This window comes from Polistes fuscatus, unplaced genomic scaffold (genome assembly GCF_010416935.1).
Source record: "Polistes fuscatus isolate 324 unplaced genomic scaffold, CU_Pfus_HIC Scaffold4, whole genome shotgun sequence".
In the NCBI taxonomy this organism is placed as follows: Eukaryota; Metazoa; Arthropoda; class Insecta; order Hymenoptera; family Vespidae; genus Polistes; species Polistes fuscatus.
The window spans coordinates 5,555,263-5,578,319 of record NW_025113118.1 but is presented as its reverse complement, the minus strand read 5'-3'; the positions used below and the strand labels follow the sequence as shown (position 1 = coordinate 5,578,319).

The 23,057-nt window shown below is 36.3% G+C and overlaps 3 protein-coding genes and 2 long non-coding RNA genes across 8 annotated transcripts; 1 reads left to right on the top strand and 4 right to left on the bottom strand.

The window, feature by feature from the left end:
• Window positions 1–541: 541 nt before the first annotated feature.
• LOC122521014 lies at window positions 542–11,065 on the bottom strand. Of its 4 annotated transcripts, none has more exons than XM_043641393.1 (7): window positions 10,495–11,065; window positions 7,630–7,773; window positions 7,340–7,501; window positions 6,955–7,131; window positions 5,944–6,204; window positions 1,148–1,446; window positions 542–812 (listed from the first exon to the last, which is right to left on the bottom strand). In XM_043641393.1, exons 1-7 carry the CDS (start codon window positions 10,781–10,783, stop codon window positions 642–644), a joined length of 1,503 nt encoding a protein of 500 aa, XP_043497328.1. In that variant the 5' UTR covers window positions 10,784–11,065; the 3' UTR covers window positions 542–641. The 4 variants fall into 4 exon arrangements, with proteins under 4 accessions (XP_043497328.1, XP_043497329.1, XP_043497330.1 ...); XM_043641394.1 differs by having other exon boundaries at window positions 542–809; XM_043641395.1 differs by having other exon boundaries at window positions 6,061–6,204.
• Window positions 7,781–10,448, top strand: LOC122521015. The gene is made up of 2 exons (XR_006304638.1): window positions 7,781–8,198; window positions 10,148–10,448. It is a non-coding gene; the product is annotated as an uncharacterized LOC122521015 (long non-coding RNA).
• Window positions 11,066–12,290: 1,225 nt separating the features above from the next.
• Window positions 12,291–14,413, bottom strand: LOC122520888 (von Willebrand factor D and EGF domain-containing protein-like). Its single transcript, XM_043641206.1, has 4 exons — window positions 14,381–14,413; window positions 13,391–14,288; window positions 13,221–13,307; window positions 12,291–13,053 (listed from the first exon to the last, which is right to left on the bottom strand). Exons 1-4 carry the CDS (start codon window positions 14,411–14,413, stop codon window positions 13,016–13,018), a joined length of 1,056 nt encoding a protein of 351 aa, XP_043497141.1. The 3' UTR covers window positions 12,291–13,015.
• LOC122521016 lies at window positions 14,413–14,818 on the bottom strand. Its single transcript, XR_006304639.1, has 2 exons — window positions 14,672–14,818; window positions 14,413–14,480 (listed from the first exon to the last, which is right to left on the bottom strand). It is a non-coding gene; the product is annotated as an uncharacterized LOC122521016 (long non-coding RNA).
• A 575-nt stretch (window positions 14,819–15,393) lies between these two features.
• On the bottom strand, window positions 15,394–22,990 carry LOC122520887 (neurogenic locus notch homolog protein 1-like). The gene is made up of 10 exons (XM_043641205.1): window positions 22,704–22,990; window positions 21,970–22,045; window positions 21,434–21,873; window positions 20,333–21,342; window positions 19,028–19,148; window positions 18,857–18,956; window positions 17,863–18,771; window positions 16,154–17,784; window positions 15,714–15,880; window positions 15,394–15,627 (listed from the first exon to the last, which is right to left on the bottom strand). The coding sequence occupies exons 1-10, from the start codon at window positions 22,979–22,981 to the stop codon at window positions 15,458–15,460; spliced, it is 4,902 nt and encodes a 1,633-aa protein (XP_043497140.1). The 5' UTR covers window positions 22,982–22,990; the 3' UTR covers window positions 15,394–15,457.
• Window positions 22,991–23,057: the final 67 nt, after the last annotated feature.

Here is a 23,057-nt window from a genome sequence, read left to right as displayed (position 1 = left end):
CTGATCAGTTAAATGTTTTCTTCGAAACACTGTTTCCCTTGGATAATGATAATTATCATATATCGTTAATATCGAATAAAAACAATATGGAAAGAAAAGACAGATTTTAATACCGATGCAAAAACGACAAATCGTATCAATCGCGTTCCTTTTAAAAGACCTTAATTTTGATAAAAACATCATCAACATCATCATCATCATCATCATCATCGTCATCATCATCATCATCATTATCATCATCATTTTCTTTTCCTTTTTTTTTTTATTAATTCGGAATAGAACGCTAGCTACTTGAACTTGCCTTATCGGTATGCTTCTTTTACCACAAAATCCCATTTTATGGAGACGGCCGTTTCACGTTATTGTTTAAGCATTATTTTTTAATAAGCCGAGCGCGCTCGTAGACATAGCTCGACGAACATTGTTCTTTTTATTATTATTTATATTATTATTATTATTATTATTATTATTATTATTATTATTTCTTTTTTTTTCTTTTTTTCTTTTTGTTTGTTTCTTTTTCCTTGAAATTAAATCGCAATTTTTGTTTCATAATGAAATTTTCTAATTAGATCGGAGAAATGGGTATCGTTTGATCATACGAAGAGAATCACGATGACGAGGACTCACAAAATCACGATCTAAACTTGAAAAATGTCTACGGAGGCGCGTGGTGCCACATTCGCGTCAAAGATAGATGTTGTCGGGGTTGTGGCAGATGGGACGTCGATTTTTCTGCTGTTGACCACTGCGGTAGTCGTCGATAACGCCGTGTTCATCGTTTCCGGTGACTCCGACGTTGTCGGTACCTGCTGCGATTTAATTTATTAATAATTTTGTTCATTTTTTATATATTTATTTTCGTTTTTTTTTGATACTATGAAATATCAACACATTTCATAGAACTAAATATTAAATTTTTCATTGGTTCATTTGTTTGATTAATTTCATTTGATTGTTAAATATATATTTATTTCCATTATTATTATTATTATTTTATTATTCAATTTTAAGTATATTAAATATTTTCTCTCATTCTTAAATTATATTTTATACTTCAAGTTATTTTATGCACTCGTTGGTAATAAAGTCGGTAACAAATGTGTGTTACGATTAATGAAAGTTATTTTCTGAGATATTTACGTACCTCGTTGTAAAATACTTCTTTACCCTCTTCGACAGATGGCAAAAGTTCGTCAGTAGAATGCGGAGTCCTAGGACTGGGTGTTGGGGCTACTTGTTGCTGTTGTTGTTGTTGTTGATGTTGCTGTTGCTGTTGTTGTTGTTGTTGTTGTTGCTGCTGTTCCCGTTGTTTTTGTAACCTTAGCTCTTGGAGAGCCTGTCTTTGTTCCTTTTCATTACGTTCTTTCTCCAATCTACGTGCGCTGTAACTACGGGCCGAGGATGTTGAACTGTGAACTGATGCTAAACTAGGTCGACGAGAACCTGCCAAAAAGAGGACATAGCGTCAGTTCGGGAATCGTAAACATTTAAGCCGTGTCAGAGTTTTATCTAAGAAATTTCTTCTATGACTCCTAGCAGCCGAAAAAGGAAGAAAAACATGTGGATTCTAGCGTATCCGATTTTTTATCTAATGGTACGATTTTGATATGTATTTATATACAGAATATCCCGTAATTAGTAATACAAACGAGCAGGGAGTAATTTTACGCGAATGAAACTAACAACAAGTCAAAAATATATTGAATCAAATTTGTTCATACAAGATTTTGTTTTTGGGGGAGGGAGAGGGGGTGATAAATATGCTTGAAAATATGTCGAGTACGCGTGCACTTGACTGAAACTAACAACCCTGTAAACTAAAACAGAGTAGAACCGATACAAGAGATAACATTATACTGACAATGTTTGCAAACGTATTAGGAAGCACAAAAATGATCTCCGAAATATTCGAAAGTAAAATGGTAAAAAATGAGTCGAACTGAAATTGAACCAAGTGTACTCGTACTCGACAAATTTTCAAACTTATTTATCTTCATAACAAAGCCTTATACGAACAAATTATATTCCGTTTAGTTGTTTTCGACTTAGTTTTTCACGTAAAATCATTCCTTGCTCGTTTCTATCATCAGTTACAGAATATTCCGTATATATATATTTCTATAGATGATGCGTGATTCTAAGATATTTCTGTAAGAGATAAAGCGAAAGTAAATGTCGCCCGTAAGCCATCATTGTCGTACAGTCAAGCTTATTATACGATTGCAAGGAGTGCTGAGAATTATTATTGCATATTTATTTCTTTCGGTATGTGTATGGACCCGGTCGGACCATCGTTTCGCGTGGTAACTCGGATAGACGGAATAGGTTCTTAGAAATATGTTGGTGTAGATATCGTGTAAATGAAAAGTTGAACACAAGTGGTGGGGAATATGAAATGTTTTTTTTTCATTTGCCGAGCAAACAGGCAAAAGGCCAAAGCGGAAGCACACATCGTTTATATTTCATATTCGAGTGCTATGCGGAGAATATTGATTTCATATATAACCATTAAACGTTCAAGTTTTAAGTTTCACGAAATTTTATCCAAGTAATCTTAACGATCTCAATTATTTCTAACTCGTTTTCTATTATTATTATTATTATTATTATACCTTATTTTTAAATTAATGATTTGCTTAAATAATTTTAAATAAAAAATGAGAATCTCTCAACGTTTGTATAAGATTATAGAAAAATAATACTTTCGAGAGTAATTAATTAATTCGCCAATGTTTCAAATCCAATACGATATTTTTCTTTACACAACGCACATCATCATTCTCGTTTAAAAAATACGAGAGAGAACAAATAGACAAATATTTTTCTTTCGTCATTCGCGTATGAAGAAAAGCATCTTGACAGCATCTTGAGTTTCATACTCAGCGCGGAAACTTTGTTTGAAAAGCAGAACGCAACAACGTCTGTGAGAAACGAAAGTTGGAAACGCACATACGTCGTTCGATCATCGTTGTCCTTGTAAAGCGCATATAGAAATTATTAACTGATAGACATAGCAGAAAATAATACAAGAGATAGAGAGAGAGAGACAGACAGAAAGAGAGAGAGAGAGAGAGAGAAAGACAGACAGACAGAGAGAGAAAGAGAAAGAGAAAGAACGAGAGAACGAAGGAAAGAATGGGAGGGAGAGAGAAAGAGAGAGAGAGAGAGAGGAACAGAGAGACAGAAAAACAAATAGACAGAGAAACAGAGCTCTTTAGAGTCAAACACTTCGTTCCACATTATGTATAGGAAACGAAAACGAAGCGGTAGCAATGTTCGATCGACAAAGTTTCATCGACGTTTCCGATTTTCGAACGTCAAACTTCGTCCATCGAAATATAGGAAAAAGCAGATTTCTAACGGGGATCATCGAGAATTGTTTGAATAAATAATAATCGATAATTAGAAATATTATTGAATAAGGTATCTTTCTTTTTCCCCTCGAAATATTGTTCTACGTGATGTTACTTGATAAATGTTTTTTTTAAATAATATAAAAAAAAAAGAAAATAATGTAAATTTGTTGTGTTGGGGTTATTTATTAAGAGACGACTAAAATTAAACTATAATATGAATTGAGAAAGTAGAAAAGTATTTTGACTATTGTAAGGTAACTTATAATTTTGATGTAATGTTAAAATTAAATATTTGTTGTTAGATCGTTTAAAAATGTGAGAGATTAAGGATAGGAAAATGTATAAAAAAGTAAAAAGGTATAAAAGAGGTAGAAAGGAAAAATTCGTCTAACCTTCATTGCGCGATGCAATGCAAAAGAAATGAAATACAAGCATGAGAAAAATGTTGTACACTTTTAAGCAAAGTTTAGTGAGAGATTCGTGTTTCGACTACGAAGAGGTTGTATTCGTATAATAATCTCGCTAGTTCGAGACGCAAAAGATGCGTTAAAAGCTAAGTAAAAGCCGACTACACTAAAAAGATAAAGTCGCATACGACTGTTTCTTCTTCGATAACCGGTTTCTCAGTGCAAGCCGTTGCAATATCGTTGCTCTTTTGGTTTTAATTTTTTTCAATCGTTTGTATTTAGATTTGTTTATATTTTGGAATATTTTTATTGACTCGTAAAAACGAATGGATAAAACGATCGTGTTCATCTTAAATAACTTTGAGTTTAAATTGAAGAAATTATAAAACTTATGGTCGTTTGCAGAATTTGTGGCAGGCAGATAGTTTGGATTTTTTCTTTTTTCTTTTTTTTTCTAAATCATACCGAGAAACCGGCCACGAAACGATTTTCCATGCGATTTGTAATTACATATAATATTCAAATGCGTTGTGTGTGTGCAGCGAGCTAGCTAGTGCGTAAAGATTTCGCGTCTTTCTACAAGTCTTACCAGAAAACTTTTGTTCGTTAACGAGCAACGAAATCGGCCGCTGCCATCTTGCTATCTCGTAACACACTCGCGAAGCACACATTGTGACGCACACTTTTCTTATCGTGTGTGTATAAGTTAGGTTTTAGTGTTATATATTTATATCTCATTTAAAATTATTATTATTATTTATATTTATTTATATTTATCTATCGTGGTTGTGGGTTTATGTTTGTATATTGCTGTCGTGTAAAACACGCTTTAGAGTGATCCATTTTCGTCTTCTCGTAACAATAATCCACTAAACTTCCAGCCCTATCATAGTTTTCGTAATAAACAATCATTATGTGTTATTTGTGTGGAAAAAAATATCAATTATGTTCGTTTCCTGTTTCTATTTCATATATATATGTATATTCTTTTTTTGTAATCTTTTTTCTTATTGTTCTTATTTTTTTTTGTTTTTTTCTTTTTTTTGTTAAAGTTAGAAGAACGTTGCGACCGATGGTCCATCGTAGAAATAACGAATAGAAAAGTGGAAATTTGTTTTGTTCATTAACGGGCTATTATTACAAACACACCATTAAATCGGTCGCTTTTTAGACTTATAACAAAATTAAATGAGTCAAAATTGTTTTCTTATGTTTTGAATTGAAAAAAAAGTATAAGTATCGTTCGTCGTGATTTTCCTAAAGCTTACTTGGAAGATAAATAAAAAAGATAACAAAGAACAATCAAGAAACGTATATACGTGAACAATTGCTGCTAATTCACAAAATTGAGAAATCTAAGAATCGTGAGATTGACTTTTGGCTGACCTGAACTTGAGGAAAGAGTTGGAAATGCAACGGTGTAGATAAACGACAGCGATTTTTCTACGACACACACGCACACATAAAGAGACAATACAGAGCGAAAAAACTCGTTGAGATGCGAAGATTTTTGTCAACGCCATTACGAAAACGGCGTCGGATCTTCGTCGTCGGTTTCGAGAAGCAAGTCATGTTTAAAGACAAAGAGAAATAGAGAAAGAGAGATAGAGATAGATAGATAGATAGACAGAGAGAGAGAGAGAGAGAGGGAGAGAGAGAGAGAGAGATAAACGGTAGGATAAGGGAGGGTCAAGAAAAATAAAATGATAACAATCGATTTCACGAATAGACAACGGAAGAAATGTAAATGCAATTAGAATATTAAAAATGGAAGAATATTTTTTTTCCTATGGAAACATCTGATGAAATGAACGATTCGCGTATGCTTATACATTTCGATTACCTTAGAGCAAAATTGTCATTTTTTTTTTCTTTCTATAAATTAACTTTGGCTCAGAATTATAAAATTTGATAAATTAATAACAATAAACAAAAAGAAAAAAAAAGATCACAAAAAACAAGGCGTTTCATTTTGTTTCAAATGAATTGATCGATTTAGTTTATAAAGGTTTTGAACGAGTTTCGTCAGGTGTTTCGGAATATATTTTCGTTGAAGTACGTGAGAGGATGGATAAACGGGTTGGAAACGTTTGGAAACAGAGATAGAGTTAGACAGAAAGGGTGAGAGAGAGAATGAGAGAGAGAGAGAGAGAGAGAGAGAGAGCGTGATCGTCTACCGAGGCCGTCGGACGATCCCTCAGCTACGTCACTAAGGGTACGTCGGTGCTTGTTCCCGCCCTTGGTTGCCTGCAGGTGACACGATATAAGCAAGATGGCGGCGGCTCGTGCCGCACCTGCTCTTGATGCCGGTACCAGAGGACCGCGGCTACCACCGCTGCTAGGCCTCCTGGTGAACGCGCAGCTCAGAGATCCGCCGCCTCCGCTTCTTTGGCTCGAACGCGAAGATGGCCGGCCACCGTGCAGCGTCAGAGGTATACCTGAGGACCGTCGAGAAATAGAAAGAGAAACTCTCTGATAGGATTTTCCTTTACTTTTTTTTTCGTTCCCCTGCAATCTTCTTCCTTTCCTTTTTTTTTTTCTTTTGGTTTTTATTTTTTTTTGTAACCCTTTTGCTGCGGAACGTTCAGATACGAATTGCTCTCTCTGCGTGCAGACGATGGCGTGATTGTATTGTCGGTGATTGCCGCAAGGAAGGCACGATGTGTCCGAGTTTTTTATTTGTTAACCAAAAAATTCTGACTATATATATGGATCAAAAAATCGAAATCATGAGTGTGCATTATTAGGAAATAATTGCTGATAGCAAATGAAGATAGCTCTCTGTTCGTTGAAAAAAAACAACGATTATCTGTCCGGTGATACGAATAGGTTTTGCTTTTATTGATTTCTTATTCGCTAAGGGGGATGCTTTAATGGAATATGTAAGTATACTCGTCATAAGAACCTAGTTGTGCTACGTAAATGATGTTCGGTTAATGATTCATTATAAATGAAACCCATTATTCGGAATTTTGGATCGGTCTTGAAGACATTTCTTATTGGACAACAATGACAACGACAATGATGATTACGATGATGACGATGACGATGATAATGATGATGATGATAATGATAATAGTGACAATGGTGCATGTACGATATATAGCGGTATGAAATGGCATGCTATTTTCAGGCAAGCGATGGCATATTGAGATCTTATAATTCGCAATTTATTTGAATTAACTTACCTGTATCGCTAGAGAATAGCATGGGTGGTGGATGATTCGCGTTAGCATAGTGTCGTGGCCTTGAGTATCTTGCACGGCTGAACAGTTTCAGGACGAAGCATATCATACCCGTGAATACAGCTATGCCAGATGCTATGCAGAGTAGTGTTGGTATGTCTGTAGTTATCAGCATGAGATCTGTCGAGTGAATAAATATTTATGACGAATCATAGGTGGTTTCTTTTTCTTTTCTTTTATTTTTTTTTTTTTAATAATAAACGTCGTGTCTATCGAAAATAAATAAAATTGGAGAGATTCGATCGTAGACATGATTATTTTCCAATTGACACGAGGAAACTTTGCGTTTTTCGTTTGAAGAATTAGACAGCAAGCTGGCACTGCTTACCTTCGGCGCAGAAGATCTTCTTTGTTGGTCTGGACAAGGTGACCCTGTGATAGCCTTCTTCACAGTCGCACACCGCATTGTGCTGCACCTGTGTGCAAGTCGCGTGTTGATCGGCAAAAGTGCAAGTCGCACGGTAGAAGCACTGTTCTCCAATTCTTTTAGCTAAAGAATGGTTAATTTATATTATTAACATTTTGTATACGAGTAAATTATATTTAATTAATACAAAGTTATATATTTGAAGAAGTAAGGTATATCGAGAAGATAAAATTTCGAAAATAATTACTTACGTTTGGCACATCCTTTGCTAGGCCCAAGACGAACGGGGTAAAATTTTTCACACTCGCACAGGCCAGTGATGGAATCGCAGAACACATGCTGGAGGTCCGGATTGCACGTAAGTTCGCACGGCGAGCCCAGGTACTGACCTTTCTCTGTAAAAGAAACAAAGATGATAGATATTGATCATAGCACTCTAGGAGAACTAGTCGATTTGGAATTTAATTAGAAAATTATTAGGAAAAATAATCGCAAGAAAAAGAAGTACCGAATTATTTAAAAATTGTAAATTAATAGAACAGTAATTGGAGCTTTTGATAATAAATTCTACGGCGGAACAATTTCCTTCGGTGGTGAACCGAGATATTCCTGCATTTCGGTTTTGGTGTCAGCTCGTCTATGTACGTATGCGCATATGTACGTGTATCTTGCAGAGCCTTCGCTGAACTTTGCCATTTGCCAAGGACCGTGAGCTGGTCTGCACACATTCTAAAACGATTAAACGGCTAGTAGAATATGTCCGTGTATAAACCGACCAATGTGGAACTTGTCCAGTGGCTATTCAAAGTTTTCGATCCAAGTAAGTTTCCGTTCTTGGACTCATCTGGCTTCTCAATAACAATATACCCTAATTCGAGACTGTCTAAGGAATTTGTCGAGGAATTTCGTGGTACTTTCCCCGATCGTAATTGGACATAAATCGGAGAGTTATTAAGGCAGACCGCATGATCTTCTCAGGGATATTTTCAAGCGGGCACCAAGCCAACTCGCTTACAATCGTTTTGCCATATCTCTAACAACTATACGTCGTTATTACGTACATTAGTCGTTGTTGTTCGTGCAACAACGGGTAACTCTGTTGGCAAGTTTCCATTGAGTAATATTATGCTAATAGGACGCACCCCTTTCTAATTAAAGGTTCTCGATCAAACCCGCATTTACGTGACCCAGCAGATCATTAATATTTCACAAATTAGCTTTAATTAATTTATTGTCACTAATTCGGTAAGTGCTTTAACGAGGACGCTCGGTAAATTAACGAGAATTATAATAATTTAAATTGTAAATTCATATTTTTGTCTATTTAATAGATCATTCGATATATACGTTAATGTAGTTTGCCTGCTCTTCTTTTTTTAATCTTGACGTTATTTCATTTTCAATGTGATCAATTTAAAAAGAACTGTCGAAATAAAATAGTACGTGACGCAGTTGTTTTTCATATCGTTGTTAGTCTATTGTTTAGAAAAAAAAAAGAGGAAATATCTAGAAGGGTGAACGCGTCGAATCAAAGGCAATTGCTATCCTTCTACACGCTTCCACACGCGGAACTCGAGCGCTTGCAGCATCCATTAAAATCAATACCAGTGGTGTGCTTGGCGCGAAAATCAAGAAGGACGCGTTCCTTTCTTGGTGCTGAAACTAGCGCAAGCGCAAATACACGTGCAAACTGCGCACTGCAACGTCGTTTCTTTTTTTTTTTTTTTTTTCTTTGACACTACTTCAATTTTCCTACCGGGGTATTAAAATATATTTAATATTGCATTCGTTTATATTACGATTTCGAGTAGAAAATTTATTGAACGCAATTTGCGACACACTTACGATACATTTTTAGTAAACAAATGTTAATAGCTTTATCGAACCGTTAAAACTAAGTTTTGTTTTTTTATTTTGATAGGGTGAAAGGTTGCTCGATCGCGTGATTTTGATTGATCAAATTTATCTAAAGAAATGGATTCAATGTTTATGAAAAGGGAAGCGCAGTTTTTGTGTTGCGAATCGAGAGGCTTATTTGAAGTAGCTTATAATTACTTTGAATTTCGCAAAACCTCTTGCAAATTGGTTAAAGCAGACCGGATTACTTTTTTCCCGAAGAAGTAGCACGCTTTTTCTAGAGCAGGCGCAAAGGGGGTATGGGAGAACCTTAAGATATACCATTTGTTCTATCTTTCTTGTTCTCGTGGAAATAGAATAAAGTCCGAGAGATAGGATGGGCTTTTATCGATCGCAAGGATACCGATAGCCTTCTATCGTTTCGGTCTGTCGTATTTTTAATTAAAATTTCAAGGTAAAAAAACGATCGATGTTAGGTTTCATCGAAGAAGGAAAATATGACATAACGTGGCTTTGGTCGTTAGCTTGAGAATTAATCGTCTGTAAAATAAAATCAAAAATCTAATATCAAAGATCCTATCGATTATCCGATGCGTTCTACGTTTTACTCGTTTATTTTGTAATTATGAAAAGGAATCATGGTAAGACCTCATTTATAAGTTAGAAATTTGTAATTGTTCAAATAGGGGAGGAAGGAAAAGAAATCGTCGTCGAAGAAAAGAGGATTTTCTTTTCTTCAATTTTTCAATCTTCCAACATGTTATTATCGAATATGATTAAACATAAAAAGAGTCAACAAAGCGAAAGAGAAATCACAGTCTATTTCCGTTTGCGTTGAATTTTTCCTAGACTTGGCCCCCACCTCCGGCCCCCTCCAAAAAAAACGCCCACGGAAAGTTATTCTTTTTCTAGACGAACTTGTCGAGGTCATTGCCGATGGCGGTCGAGTGTGCTACTTTGCTACACCTACTGATGGGCGTATTGAAAGTAATGATAGAAGGAAAAAAGACCGAAGAAGATTGGAGGTAGAGCAAAGGAATGACCTTTGCTGATAAGACGAGCTTACCTGGCACATAATCGATTCTAGCTTGGGGCGAGAAAGTAGGAAATAAGCGAATGAAAAAAAGAAACGAACGAACAGGAAAAATGGCTCTCACTTTGGTACAAAGTAAATGTAAAAAAAAGTTGGTAATAAATCGGAGAACGAATAGAATTCAAATAGTCATTTAGGGATGCGGATTGGATGGATGGTCGCTCACCTGCTGTAATGTTCGTCTCAAAATAATCGTCGTCCAGGTCGTCGAGTATCTCGCCGTCCTCGTAGACGGCGACGTTGTTTTCGAGGTAGCTCGATGATCGGTGCACGTCATCACCTTGCACCTGCCGTCGATAGATTCGAGGATGGAAATTCCTCGATTGGAAATGATCGGCGGTGGTAACGGTAATCAGGTTTGATATCAGGAAGACGATGCTGCAGCCGAGCAGCAGGAGCCAGGAACGGCAGGAGAAGCGGATTGGAAGTCTCAGGGCGGAGGGAAGTGCGCTCATCGCCCCCGCGGCGCGAGTCAACCCCCGAAACCGAGCACCGCTGGCGCATCGACATCCTTTCCCTTCGCCCGTCCCCTCCCCCACTTCTTCCTCTTCCTCTTCCTCTGCTTCTTGCTTCTGCTACGAGCCACCCTCGCCCTCTACCCCGAGACCGGCACCTTATGTCGTCGGCTGAGGGAGCGCGCGGGCGCGCTCGCTCACTTTTTCCCTGCTCTTCCTTCTTTCCTTCCTTCCTTTCTTCCTTCCTTCCTTCCCTTTTTTTTATTTTTTCTTCTTTATTAACTCGACCTTTATCTTTAATATTTTTCCACTGTTATCCTTTTTTCCTACCTCCTCCTCTTCCTCCTCCTCCTCCTCCACCCCTACCCCTCCTCTTCTTCTTCTTCTTCTTCTTCTTCCAATGTTTTTTTCCACTATTATCCGTTAAGTTTTGTTACGTTTCGCGGTTACGTTTTCGAAAAATAATTATCTTACGTTAGATGTAGATGCAGTTTTGAAATGAAACGCGGTTCTTGGACGCAGCAGGCGTTACCACGCTGCTGGAGCAGCGAGTATACTCTGACCGAAGAGAAACTGCTCGAAACTGGTAGTCTCGTCTCCTCCCACATCGCAACCCCACCGACACGGCCCTTACCTCCCTTACCTAAACGCGCTTTCCCGTCCACCGACCGACCGTTGCCTGCAGCTGCGCGATCTGCTCAATGCTCTCTGTTGCTTCGTATCGCGATCAGGGATGCTTGTTCATTCGTTCCTTTGCTCCTGCTACTCGGTACGCTTCTTCGTCGAAGGGCGGAGACGGTAGACGATAAATGATCGATCAGAAAACCTCGTCAAAGAAATATACCTGTGTTGATTTTACCTTATTTATGTCACACTATTACACATTTATATTTATTAGATTTATTATCGCATTTTTTCTTTATTTTATCATTTTTTTCTATTTTTTTATTTTTCAATTTGCATATTACAGGTGATCTTATTTGTTTGATAAACAGTTAATAGTTTTATCAGGTTGTTTCGTAAAAGCGAGCCGATGTTACCACGATATTAAAATTATAAAAACATTTTTTTCTATTGGAATCGATATTTCAAGCTCAACAAAACTTGTTAAGAACGCTAATATTATATTACAGAAAGTCTGTCATGTATTTATCGAGTTATGGTGCTTTTAAATGTAACTATGTAATCGAAATAATTCGATTTATTTTCCTGTAATGAATGAACGAATGATTTCTCTTTTCTCTTACTTTTTTGTTTCATAAATTTCTAATTTTGTAATCATTTCTTTTTTCGTATAGTTGAATATTAATTTAACAAATGTTCGAAAACATTACACTTATCGCGAATGCACATTCTAATCCTACGTTTAAAATATCGAACAGTCGGTAATAAGAGATTACTATAAAAATATTATAGAAAAATATTTGTAAATTTTAAAATCGTATGCGTGAATTAATATAATATTACATATGTTTCTCAAAAGGTAACAACAAATAATTATTTGAACTTTTGTTTATACAAAATATTATTGGAGATAATTATTTGGTCATATCTGAAAATATTAAACACACCGGGTATACTTAAATTCGTAGTGTTCTAAGATCTGATAAAAATTCATGTAGGACATGTTACTGAATCGTTTTTTCTACCTTCACCCACTTAGCGTGCTCTTCGAATACCTTTTTATAGCTCTAATCGGATGAAAACGTCGTTAACTGAAAGTTTTCTCCATTAACCTAAATGACGTCCTTCTCTTTTTCACTAGGTGATAGCGGATTTTAATGAGTCAAGATTTCTACCAACTATTATTACTTATTATAAGATCATACGAAATGTAAATTCTATTGAACGAGTTACGATTTTTATGAGCAAAAGTTATCTGTTCAATAGACACTGCACACTCACTGTTTTTGGTGTATGTGTATGTCACATTATTGAAGTAGAACAAATTCGTTACATTGAAACAAAAATTTTGTAATTTTCTCCGAAAAGAAGTTTCACTTCAAAAAAATATTTTTTATCATTATGTTACATTAACCTCTGCGAAATAAAAAGTAACACGTGTATATTATATTTATAAGTTAATATAATGCATAAATGTAGATATGTATGCGTATATATGAACGTATTATATATACAATAAACAATCGATAAAATTATCATAATGCTTTCACTCTCGTTGATATTGGATAATTAAAAATATTTATTGTTCGATAAGATAATCCTTTTCTATCAAACGTTGGACACCAAAATAGCTTGCTCGCTTGTCGCTAAAAAAAGATCAAATTTACGTTAAAAAATGTTGGGTATTGAATAATTTTATAAATATTAAAATAAATCAAATTACTTGAAACCGTAGTCTTCTTTCGACATTTGCGAACGATACAAAATCCTTTTATTAATAGGATTTTTCCTATGATTATTGCAAGCACTTTACCAATTAATTTTCCATCGATCTTCTTAGATTGTTTATAACGCTCTTTATTCAAAATGTCATCTAATCCATGTAATTGGCACTGAATATCTTGAAACATTGGAAAGTCTGGTTATTTTTGTATTTTTACATTACAGAGTAATAAAAATTGTTAAGTTTTAACTATACCATACTTGTGCAAATATCCTTGAGTACGCATCGACCCTTTTCGTTCTTTCGGTAACCCTCGTTGCAGGTGCAAACATTTGGAGCCTTGCACGAACCATGCAAACAGTTTATGTCGCAAATAAGTTGACAAATGTAGCCACCTTGTGCATTCCTTTTGTTATTCTCAGTTGTGTTGCAATTCACTAATGGAAGATTTTCTATCACATTGATGTTATTCGACGTATCATTTTCCTCAATTAAACTATATCCTTTGTGATCAATGCATATATCAGGTGCTACACAAATGCCGATTTTACAGGGTTTAGTGCAAATTGGCTTACAGTGAGTTCCGTTGATTGCTTCGTATCCTTCGTTGCACGTGCACACGTTAGGAGCTGTACACCTACCGAATAGGCAAGTTTGTTCGCATTTTGGAATGCAATTGAACGAATCGTTGATATCGAGTTCGTAATCATCATTGCAACTGCAGAGATCTGGTTCGACACATTTGCCGTTGATACATTCGCGCTCGCAAATCGGTTCGCAGATATTCGATTTATTAGATTTCTTATATCCAATATGACAAGAACAAGTATTCGGTCCAGAGCAATAACCGTTATCAAGGTCGCACTTATCGTAGCAAGTGGGATGGCAAGTGTAGCCGTCAGGATCTAAAAAGTAATGCGGAGAACAGATACAAACTTCGGGTTGAACGCATTCACCGTTCAAACACCCATTCGTACAAATCGGTTTGCAAACGTGTCTTTTTTCCATCGTTATGGCATATCCTGGAAAGCACTCGCATATGTTCGGAGCTACGCATGATCCATTCTCGCAGCGTGGAGAACAATCCGGGACGCATTTGTTGTCTACCTCTTTAAATCCTTCGCAGCATTCTTCTTCTATATGGTACGTTGGGTAATCCTAAAAATGACAAATCAACCACCAGTTTGATCGATTGATCGGTGTATTATTTTATAGTATTGATTTATACTAACACAAAACGAGATACTCACTTTAATTTTGTAATTAATACGACGTTTTTGCATTTTGTAGACTTCCTCTAAAGGCTGCCAGTATGTCTCGTTATACTTCTGGTTTTGATGTTCCTTTTTCCTGTCATTGACAACGATCGAATTTGATTTAAATATATATACTTATATATATTTGTTTGATCGAGCTAAAGATGATCAAATAGATCAATTATATTTTTTTTCGAAACGAACACTCATCGAGCACTGGTCATTTATCGGTGCAACTATTTAATGCTGACAAAGAAAAGCAGATCTATCGCACGTTTTACTTACTGTACAACCTTCTTGCAAATTGACTGGTATTCCATATTTTTCCAAGGAATGAGGCTTAATGTTTTGGGCAAGTTGAGAATTAAGACCACGACGACATATAATGAGACCTTTTTAAATCTCATTTTAACGAAAGAGATGCTTGCTCTACGGAAGTAATCTTTGTCTGACAAAGTAATATTTTTTAATTGTATGTTTTGAGTATCACGCGTTTAATCTTGTTTCCTTTCATGGTAAGGTTATTTAGTGTTATCTGACTTTGACAGGATGTTAATCATTATCGTTACTGAGGAATTCATTACGCGAAATGATTTAAAATAGTTCACCGGAAACATACTATCTTTGGATTTCTTTTTACACATTATTTTTCTTTTTCTGTATTTAAACAAAATATTCGAATTTTTCTTATCTCGTCAGATGTTTACTCTAATTTCGTATATATGCGTAACAAAAGTGCATCTATTACATAATTAACGATCTGTCTCATCATTTAATATGATTTATTTATTTATTATAATAATTTCATTATTTTTATTAACAAAAATGGCGCAATTATGTGTGTTTAATCTATAATATTTATCTTTAAATTTATTTTAATATTTTATAATATTAATCTATAATATTTATATATATTAATTTATATTCTTTTTTTTTTAATTTTATTTTTATGAATTTCTTTTAAGATACTTTTAATCTAGGACGATTAAAATAATTGTGGTAAGAAATTATTTCAAATAAGTATTATTTAACGTAAGTACATTGTACAAATTATTGTGTATAAATTATTTCTCATGTATCTTGGGTATTTCCAGGGTAATACTTTGAATTATTTTGCTTTTTAAACTTATAACAAGCAATGGCGAACGCAATGATTATAATTAAAACAATTATTCCTCCACTGGTGGTGATAACTGTTGTAACTTCTTTCCTGGTACTGTAACTTGTGTAACACATGGAGCCTTAAAAATAAAAATGAATGTATGAAATTAAAAGATTCATTTCGGTCCCCCTTTAAATAGATTTAATTTAATTTTATTATATATACCTGAGTCGACGAGACATATTGATGAATAATTTTGTTCCCCGTAGAAATTGTTAGGAAATTCGAAACAAATTGTTTCATTATTTAATTCGTTCAAACATTGCTGGCACGTTGGATTAGTTTTATTCAAAAATATGATCGAATCATTTGGTTTTTTAATGATTGATAATCTGTAAATGAAAAACAAACGATATGATTTAACAAATCTTGTCGTTATCATTGGAAAAAACGTTTAACCCTTTCATTGAGGTATGGTATCTCTCATGGTATACGATCCTATATGTTTATACGGGGTCTTAGCATGGACGATTCGTATATGAGTCGCTCGTTATAAAAGGATTGAAGATAAATGTTCGATGATTATGTTAGACATTTTATTTTATTCGAGTTATGAGTAATCCTCTTTTTAAAATAAAAGTAAGAAACAAAGACACGATACTCACGTTTCGTATATATGAAATTCCTCTGATACGGTAACGACACAAAAGGTTGCTTTTTCGCAGGCGATTCCCTCCCATCCGAAAAAGCAATTGCAATTACCTTGGTCGTCGAGACAAACACCTTTGTCGTTGCAAGCATCCTTGCAAGCGTTAACGCAAATCGAGTCGGTACCGTTGCCGTTCTTTATAAAACCTTCGTTACATTGACAGTCGTCTGGTGCTACGCATTCACCATTATTGCAACCGTTTGTACAATATGGTTCGCAAGTTTGATTTTTGTACGTAGATACGTAGCCTTCATCGCAAGTGCAAACTTCTGGATCTGTGCAAGTTCCATTACCGCAGCTGACCGAGCAATAAGCAACGCATGTGCCGTTTTCGTTGTTAATGTAACCCGGCTCGCAGCTACAGGTATCCGGCGCAGAGCAGTTACCATTTTGACAATCGAATGTGCAGATCGGTTCACAATTTATAAAATCATTGTCGCTGTACGACGTAAAACCTTCATCGCAAGTGCATTCGTTTGGTGCCGTGCAGCTGCTATGCGACCAACAAGAAGGTTCGCAGATTGGACTGCATTCGTTGGGTACCATTTTGTTCAGTTTTCCGTAGCCTTTATGACAGCTACATTCATCAGGTGCGCTGCAAAATCCGTTAATGCATTCTTCTTCACAAATTGGTTCACAACTTTGGGTGTGAGTTTCATTAACTTCTTTCGTCGTTAATTCGTATCCTTCATCGCAGGTGCATTCATTTGGTGCTGTGCAACTGCTATGCGACCAACAAGAAGGCTCACAGATTGGACTGCATACGTTTGGTACCATTTTGTTCAGTTTTCCGTAGCCTTTATGACAGCTACATTCATCAGGTGCGCTGCAAAATCCGTTAATGCATTCTTCTTCACAAATCGGTTCACAACTTTGGGTGTGAGTTTTATTAACTTCTTTCGTCGTTAATTCGTATCCTTCATCGCAGGTGCATTCATTTGGTGCTGTACAACTGCTATGCGACCAACAAGAAGGTTCGCAGATTGGACTGCATACGTCGGGTACCATTTTGTTCAGTTTTCCGTAGCCTTTATGACAGCTACATTCATCAGGTGCGCTGCAAAATCCGTTAATGCATTCTTCTTCACAAATCGGTTCACAACTTTGGGTGTGAGTTTCATTAACTTCTTTCGTCGTTAATTCGTATCCTTCATCGCAGGTGCATTCATTTGGTGCTGTGCAACTGCTATGCGACCAACAAGAAGGTTCGCAGATTGGACTGCATACGTCGGGTACCATTTTGTTCAGTTTTCCGTAGCCTTTATGACAGCTACATTCATCAGGTGCGCTGCAAAATCCGTTAATGCATTCTTCTTCACAAATCGGTTCACAACTTTGGGTGTGAGTTTTATTAACTTCTTTCGTCGTTAATTCGTATCCTTCATCGCAGGTGCATTTATTTGGTGCTGTGCAACTGCTATGAGGCCGACAAGAAGGTTCGCAAAATGGTATACAAACGTTATTTACATCGGAATGTTCGTATCCTAACGAACAGCTGCAGAAATTTGGCTCAGCACAAAATCCGTTAATGCATGTCTTTTCGCAGATAGGTTTGCAAACCGATTCACCCTCAAAGTGAACAGCTTCCTGAAAAAAAGAGAAAAAGATATTAGATAAAAATGTTTGTACATTAGAAACGTTTATTGATATAGTACTTTGTCTTACTTCATTGCCGAGCGAGTATCCCGCATTACAGGTACAAACATTAGGGGCGGTGCACTTTCCGTTTGGTTCGCACGGGTGTTCGCAACGAGGCACACAAACGTGCAAACTTGTCTCGTCGCCTGTTACATAAAAACCTTCGTGACACTTGCAAACGTTAGGATGTGTGCAGAAGCCATTAATACACGCTTTTGGACAAATCGGTTCGCATATGTTCGTCGAATTTTGAAGAAAGCCATAACCATCGTGGCACATACAAGTTTCAGGTGCGATACAAGTACCCATATGACAAGGTTTGTTACAAACTGGCTTGCAATAACCTTCCTTAGTTAAAGAATAGCCTTTACGGCAGGTACAAATACCCGGTGCAGTGCAAATTCCATCTACACATTTGTCGCATACCGGTTTGCATGTGAACTTATTCGTAAGGTCGAAAGAGTATCCCTTATTGCAGGTGCAAGTGTCAGGTGCCGTGCATTTACCATTTTTACATGGTACATTGCATATAGGCACACAGGTCTTGGCTTTGCATCTAGGCAAACAGTAGTTGATTTGTTTGTATCCTTCTTTGCAAGTGCAGGTATTTGGTTTCGAACAGAAAGTAGTTGTCGAATCACATTTTGGATTGCAAACTGGTTCACAGGTAAATCCGTCTGACGTCATTTGATAACCGGAATCGCAAGTGCAAGTGTTGGGTTCCGAACAATAACCATGCACGCAGGAATGTTTGCAAACAGGTGAGCAAACTCTATCGTTTAAAAATAATGGTAGGTATCCATCATCACAATCGCATATATTAGGTTTTATACATTCACCTTTGCCACAAGGAATAACGCATGTGGGTACACATTCCCCGTACACCTTTTCGTAGTGATAACAGCATGTTACCACTGTATTAAAATCCGTGTAATACTGACAATGAGAGAAGGTGTCTTTTGTTTAATGATCATATTCTATCGTTTAAATCTAGAAAACGGAATACAAAGCGTTCTCTTACCTCGGTTCTATAGTTATATCGATACTTTGTTTTATAAAAAAGTCCCCATGTTTTTTCTCTATAACTTTCAAGGTATGAAATTCGTCGTGGTTTTCTGTAACTGTGATGGAAATGTGATCGATGCGATATCATTATCTTCGACGGAAATAGATAACAAGAGTTATTTTTTACCTGACTAATTTACTGCAATATCCTGGTTCCAGGTCAGATTCTGCTAAAGAATATTTTATTTCCACGATGAATATATAAAGAAAAAAGAAAAATAACGATTTCATGGCTCTTCCGTCGATTTAGTTCTTATTTAATATAATGTAGATTTATTAGTATATGTATTTTCGCGACTTTAGTGTGTATCGTACAAAAGATTGTCAGAGACTGACAGGATGATTTAATACCCCATGACTTCTGCTATATTTGTAATGCTGAGGATCTTCTATTATCGGTAACAGGCAGGATGCATTGAGCAAGTTTCTTGTTATCATAGTGATTTTAAATTGTTGGAAAAAACTATTAGTACATGATTTTTAATCTTTTTTCTCTGAATATATAATGGCTATCTGAAATTATATAATATAATAGATTACGATCGGTTATATACGTTGGAATATTACATGTATCATATATTATATATACTGGGTGTTTTCTGTTTGGTAATACAAACGAACAGAGAGTGATTCTACATGAAAAAAATAAGTCGGTAACGTTGAGTAAAATTTGTTTAAAAATAATTTTGAAAATTTGTCGAGTACGAGTGCACTTGATTCAATTTTAGATGGATTTCATTATCTTACTATATTTCGGAGAGGATTTTTGTACTTTTTAATACGTCTACAGTTCTACTTTTATCTTATCGAACAAGACTTTTAGATTTTATTGTTGCAAGTTCATTGTAAATCAAGTTCACGCGCACTCAACATATTATCAAATATTATTTTCTCAAATTTGATATCATATTTTCGACTTAATTTTTCGCGTAGAATTATCTCCAGTTCGTATGTATTATTAATTACAGGACACTCAGTATATTAAAATTATAAGAACGGAAATTGAATAGCGATCGGTAAAATATTTCGTATCTTGACAAAAAAGTGAAAGATTTTTAAGATAGGATTTTAATTCTTTGTCATTAATTTCTCTGAGCTGACGCGATACTGTCTGGTAAATTGTCTGGGTAATAGCAAAGCCGTAGTTTCGTAAGCCAAGCTTAATCTCGAATTAATAGCGTTTCGGTTATCTACCGGCTGCTAGGTCAAGGTTTCCCGAGGATCTTGGAACGGTGCAAGGTACGTTCGCGTGTGTGTGAGAAAAACTCGATAGATTTGTTTGGAGATCAATTTGTGAGTAATATTTTTGACTTTAAGAAATAATAAAGGAAAAGAGAGATATTGTTAATTTATTTAATTAATTTAACTCTGTATTATACATAGTTCTCCGTTTGTTTATTTCTCTTTTCTTTAGATAGAATAGTCTAATAACTCGGTATGCATCTTTGTCTGCCTTTGACACCGAGATCTTTTTTGTAGCCTGGGTTGCAGATGCAACGATTTGGGGCCGTGCAGACTCCGTTGGAACAACCACCAGCGCAAATGGGCACACATCTTGTTCTTGTTTGATCATTCTGGTCGAATGTGTAGCCGTGTTTGCAGGTGCACTGATTGAGACCGGTGCAATCGCCATTCAGGCAGGGTAATTCGCAGACAGATTCGTATTTGTTACCAGTCTGTAGATCGCCTGGTCGACGGTAAGTTGGTTGATCGACCGGTTGTCCATAGGGTGGTTGGTTTCCTGGTTGTCCATAAGGTGGTTGGTTTCCTGGTTGTCCATAGGGTGGTTGGTTTCCTGGTTGTCCATAGGGTGGTTGGTTTCCTGGTTGTCCATAGGGTGGTTGGTTTCCTGGTTGTCCGTAGGATGGTTGATTGACTTGTTGTCCATAAGGTGGTTGGTCTACTGGTCGCCCATAAGGTGGTTGGTCTACTGGTCGTCCATAAGGTGGTTGGTCTACTGGTCGTCCATAAGGTGGTTGGTCTACTGGTCGTCCATAAGGTGGTTGGTCTACTGGTCGTCCATAAGGTGGTTGGTTAGCTGGTTGTCCGTAGGATGGTTGATTGACTTGTTGTCCATAAGGTGGTGGACTTGTATGTTGTCCATAAGGTGGTTGATCGACTGGTCGTCCATAAGGTGGTTGGCTTGTAGGTTGTCCATAGGGTGGTTGATCTGATCGTTTATCTAGTATACATCGACCCGTGTCTGGTTCTGATTTGTATCCTGCTTCGCACCGACAACGATTGACACCAATGCAAACGCCGTGCTCACCGCAACCGTATCTACATTGATTCGAAGCGGGATCCGGTGAACATCCACCGTTCGGATTACGTTCGTAACCTTGTATACAGTTGCAGACACCAGGTGAGATACATTGACCACCGTTGCAGTTATTTTGGCACTGAGGGACGCAAGATTCTCGTTCATTCGGTGGATTGGTATATCTGAAAAGACCGAAATTAATTTAACGGGATAATATTGAGAATCCAGATAAAAATTAATAAGAAAAGAAAAAAACCACAAGGGAAAGCTCACCCTTCGTAGCAAGTACAAATACCGGGCGAGGTACATTCCCCATGAGGGCAGCCACCCTCGCAAACAGGGCCACATTCTTGACGATAATTCAATGCGTAACCAGACCGGCATCTGCAAACGCGTGGTGCGACACAGTCGCCATTTTTGCAGCCATCGGGACAGATTGGCTTGCATTCGCCATTCACCTCGTCGTAGCCCAATTTACATGCGCAAACGTTCGGGGAGAAACAGTAAGCATCCTTTTGACATTGTTGCTGGCACATGGGCATACAGAGTCCGTTTTCCGGATACCAACCGGGCTTGCAGGAACACTGATTTGGTCCAGTACATTCGCCACCATAACAGCCTTGCTCGCAGTGAAAATCACAGATACCAGTGGTAATGTTACGCTTATAACCCTCGCAACAATCTAAGATCGTTATGAATCCGTGATTACCATCCTGATTTTATAAAAAAGAACAAAGAAATTCTTCCTTCAGTTTAAGTTTTGCCTAGTATTAGAATGTATTAGAATAAGTGAAAGCGAAGGTACTCACATAATTATCTTGAGGCAAGGGAATCGTATTGTAAGGTACTCCGCTGCTCGTGTTATGAGCTAATGCATGATCGTATCTAAACATAAACAGTGTTTTTTGAGCACGTATAATATACATAGATACTTTAATAGTCAGAGGTCATTTGACGTTCTCTCGATAAGTAAATGTAACATACGCGAAAGATTACGCATCGTGAAACCTTGATCTCGATTCATATCTATCTCATATCAGACGTAATTCATTGGCAAAAATTGTATTTCGTTATATTTCATTTTACAATTAGATTTGATTTACACGTTATCTTATAAAGTTTCGTATTTCAATATTGTTTACGATATTCTTACATTTTTTAATCACTTTGTAAGACACACATAGATACGTATTATCATAATATTTATTTTGCGAGTTGTATTTCATAGATAATTGAAATATTTCATATTTTTGTGAGAATATGATAAAAAAAAAAAAATATAAGTTATCAAACATTTGATATACGTCAACCCTACAGGAACATACGAATAATTTACTTTTTTATTTTTCATTATTTGTAATCTCCTATAGTTATTCTAAATGAATTTGTTTTGTTAAGCGTTATTTCAATTTTTATTTTGACAGAAATTTTGTAAACTCTTGCGATTACGAAACCTTTAAAGTGTCGAAAGCTTAACATTGATATAATATATTATTGTTATTAAAAAAAAAAAAAGAATAAAAATTAATAATTTTGTACTTACGGTACGGTCTTGTAGCAAAGCCTACTATTGTTGTGCCCACCGTACTGATTAGCGCTTGTTGGATAACGAGGACGATGGCCACCCTTGACTCCTTCGTATGCCCAAGTACCAACTATTGCAAGAGACGCGATTAAAATCGCTACGATCAGAGATCGTTTCATGTTGAATGAACTGCGATCTAAATAAGACTGAAATTTACATACGCTTCTCGTCTTTTTGATTGAGCTTTTAACGCACATTCGATAAGAACAACATACAAAGGTCAACATTTTTCTCATCTTATTACGAGAAATTATATACAAGATGTTTCTAAAATAATATCGTTCCATTTATCGGTCTGTTATATTAATTTAA

What these genes read in the sequence shown, in the direction of transcription:
- LOC122521014 (XM_043641393.1), bottom strand. Translation starts at nt 10,783, where the DNA reads ATGAGCGCACTTCCCTCCGCCCTGAGACTTCCAATCCGCTTCTCCTGC. An exon ending in TAGCAAAGGATGTGCCAAAC is followed by an intron (nt 7,502 to 7,629) that starts GTAAGTAATTAT and finishes ACCATTCTTTAG; the next exon opens with CTAAAAGAATTGGAGAACAG. An exon ending in GAAGATCTTCTGCGCCGAAG is followed by an intron (nt 7,132 to 7,339) that starts GTAAGCAGTGCC and finishes TTCACTCGACAG; the next exon opens with ATCTCATGCTGATAACTACA.
- LOC122520887 (XM_043641205.1), bottom strand. Translation starts at nt 22,981, where the DNA reads ATGAGAAAAATGTTGACCTTTGTATGTTGTTCTTATCGAATGTGCGTT. An exon ending in ATTTGTACTTGCTACGAAGG is followed by an intron (nt 21,343 to 21,433) that starts GTGAGCTTTCCC and finishes CGGTCTTTTCAG; the next exon opens with ATATACCAATCCACCGAATG. An exon ending in GATATAACTATAGAACCGAG is followed by an intron (nt 18,772 to 18,856) that starts GTAAGAGAACGC and finishes TCTCATTGTCAG; the next exon opens with TATTACACGGATTTTAATAC.
- LOC122520888 (XM_043641206.1), bottom strand. Translation starts at nt 14,413, where the DNA reads ATGCAAAAACGTCGTATTAATTACAAAATTAAA. An exon ending in GTATTAATTACAAAATTAAA is followed by an intron (nt 14,289 to 14,380) that starts GTGAGTATCTCG and finishes TGTCATTTTTAG; the next exon opens with GATTACCCAACGTACCATAT. An exon ending in GATCGATGGAAAATTAATTG is followed by an intron (nt 13,054 to 13,220) that starts GTAAAGTGCTTG and finishes ATCTTTTTTTAG; the next exon opens with CGACAAGCGAGCAAGCTATT.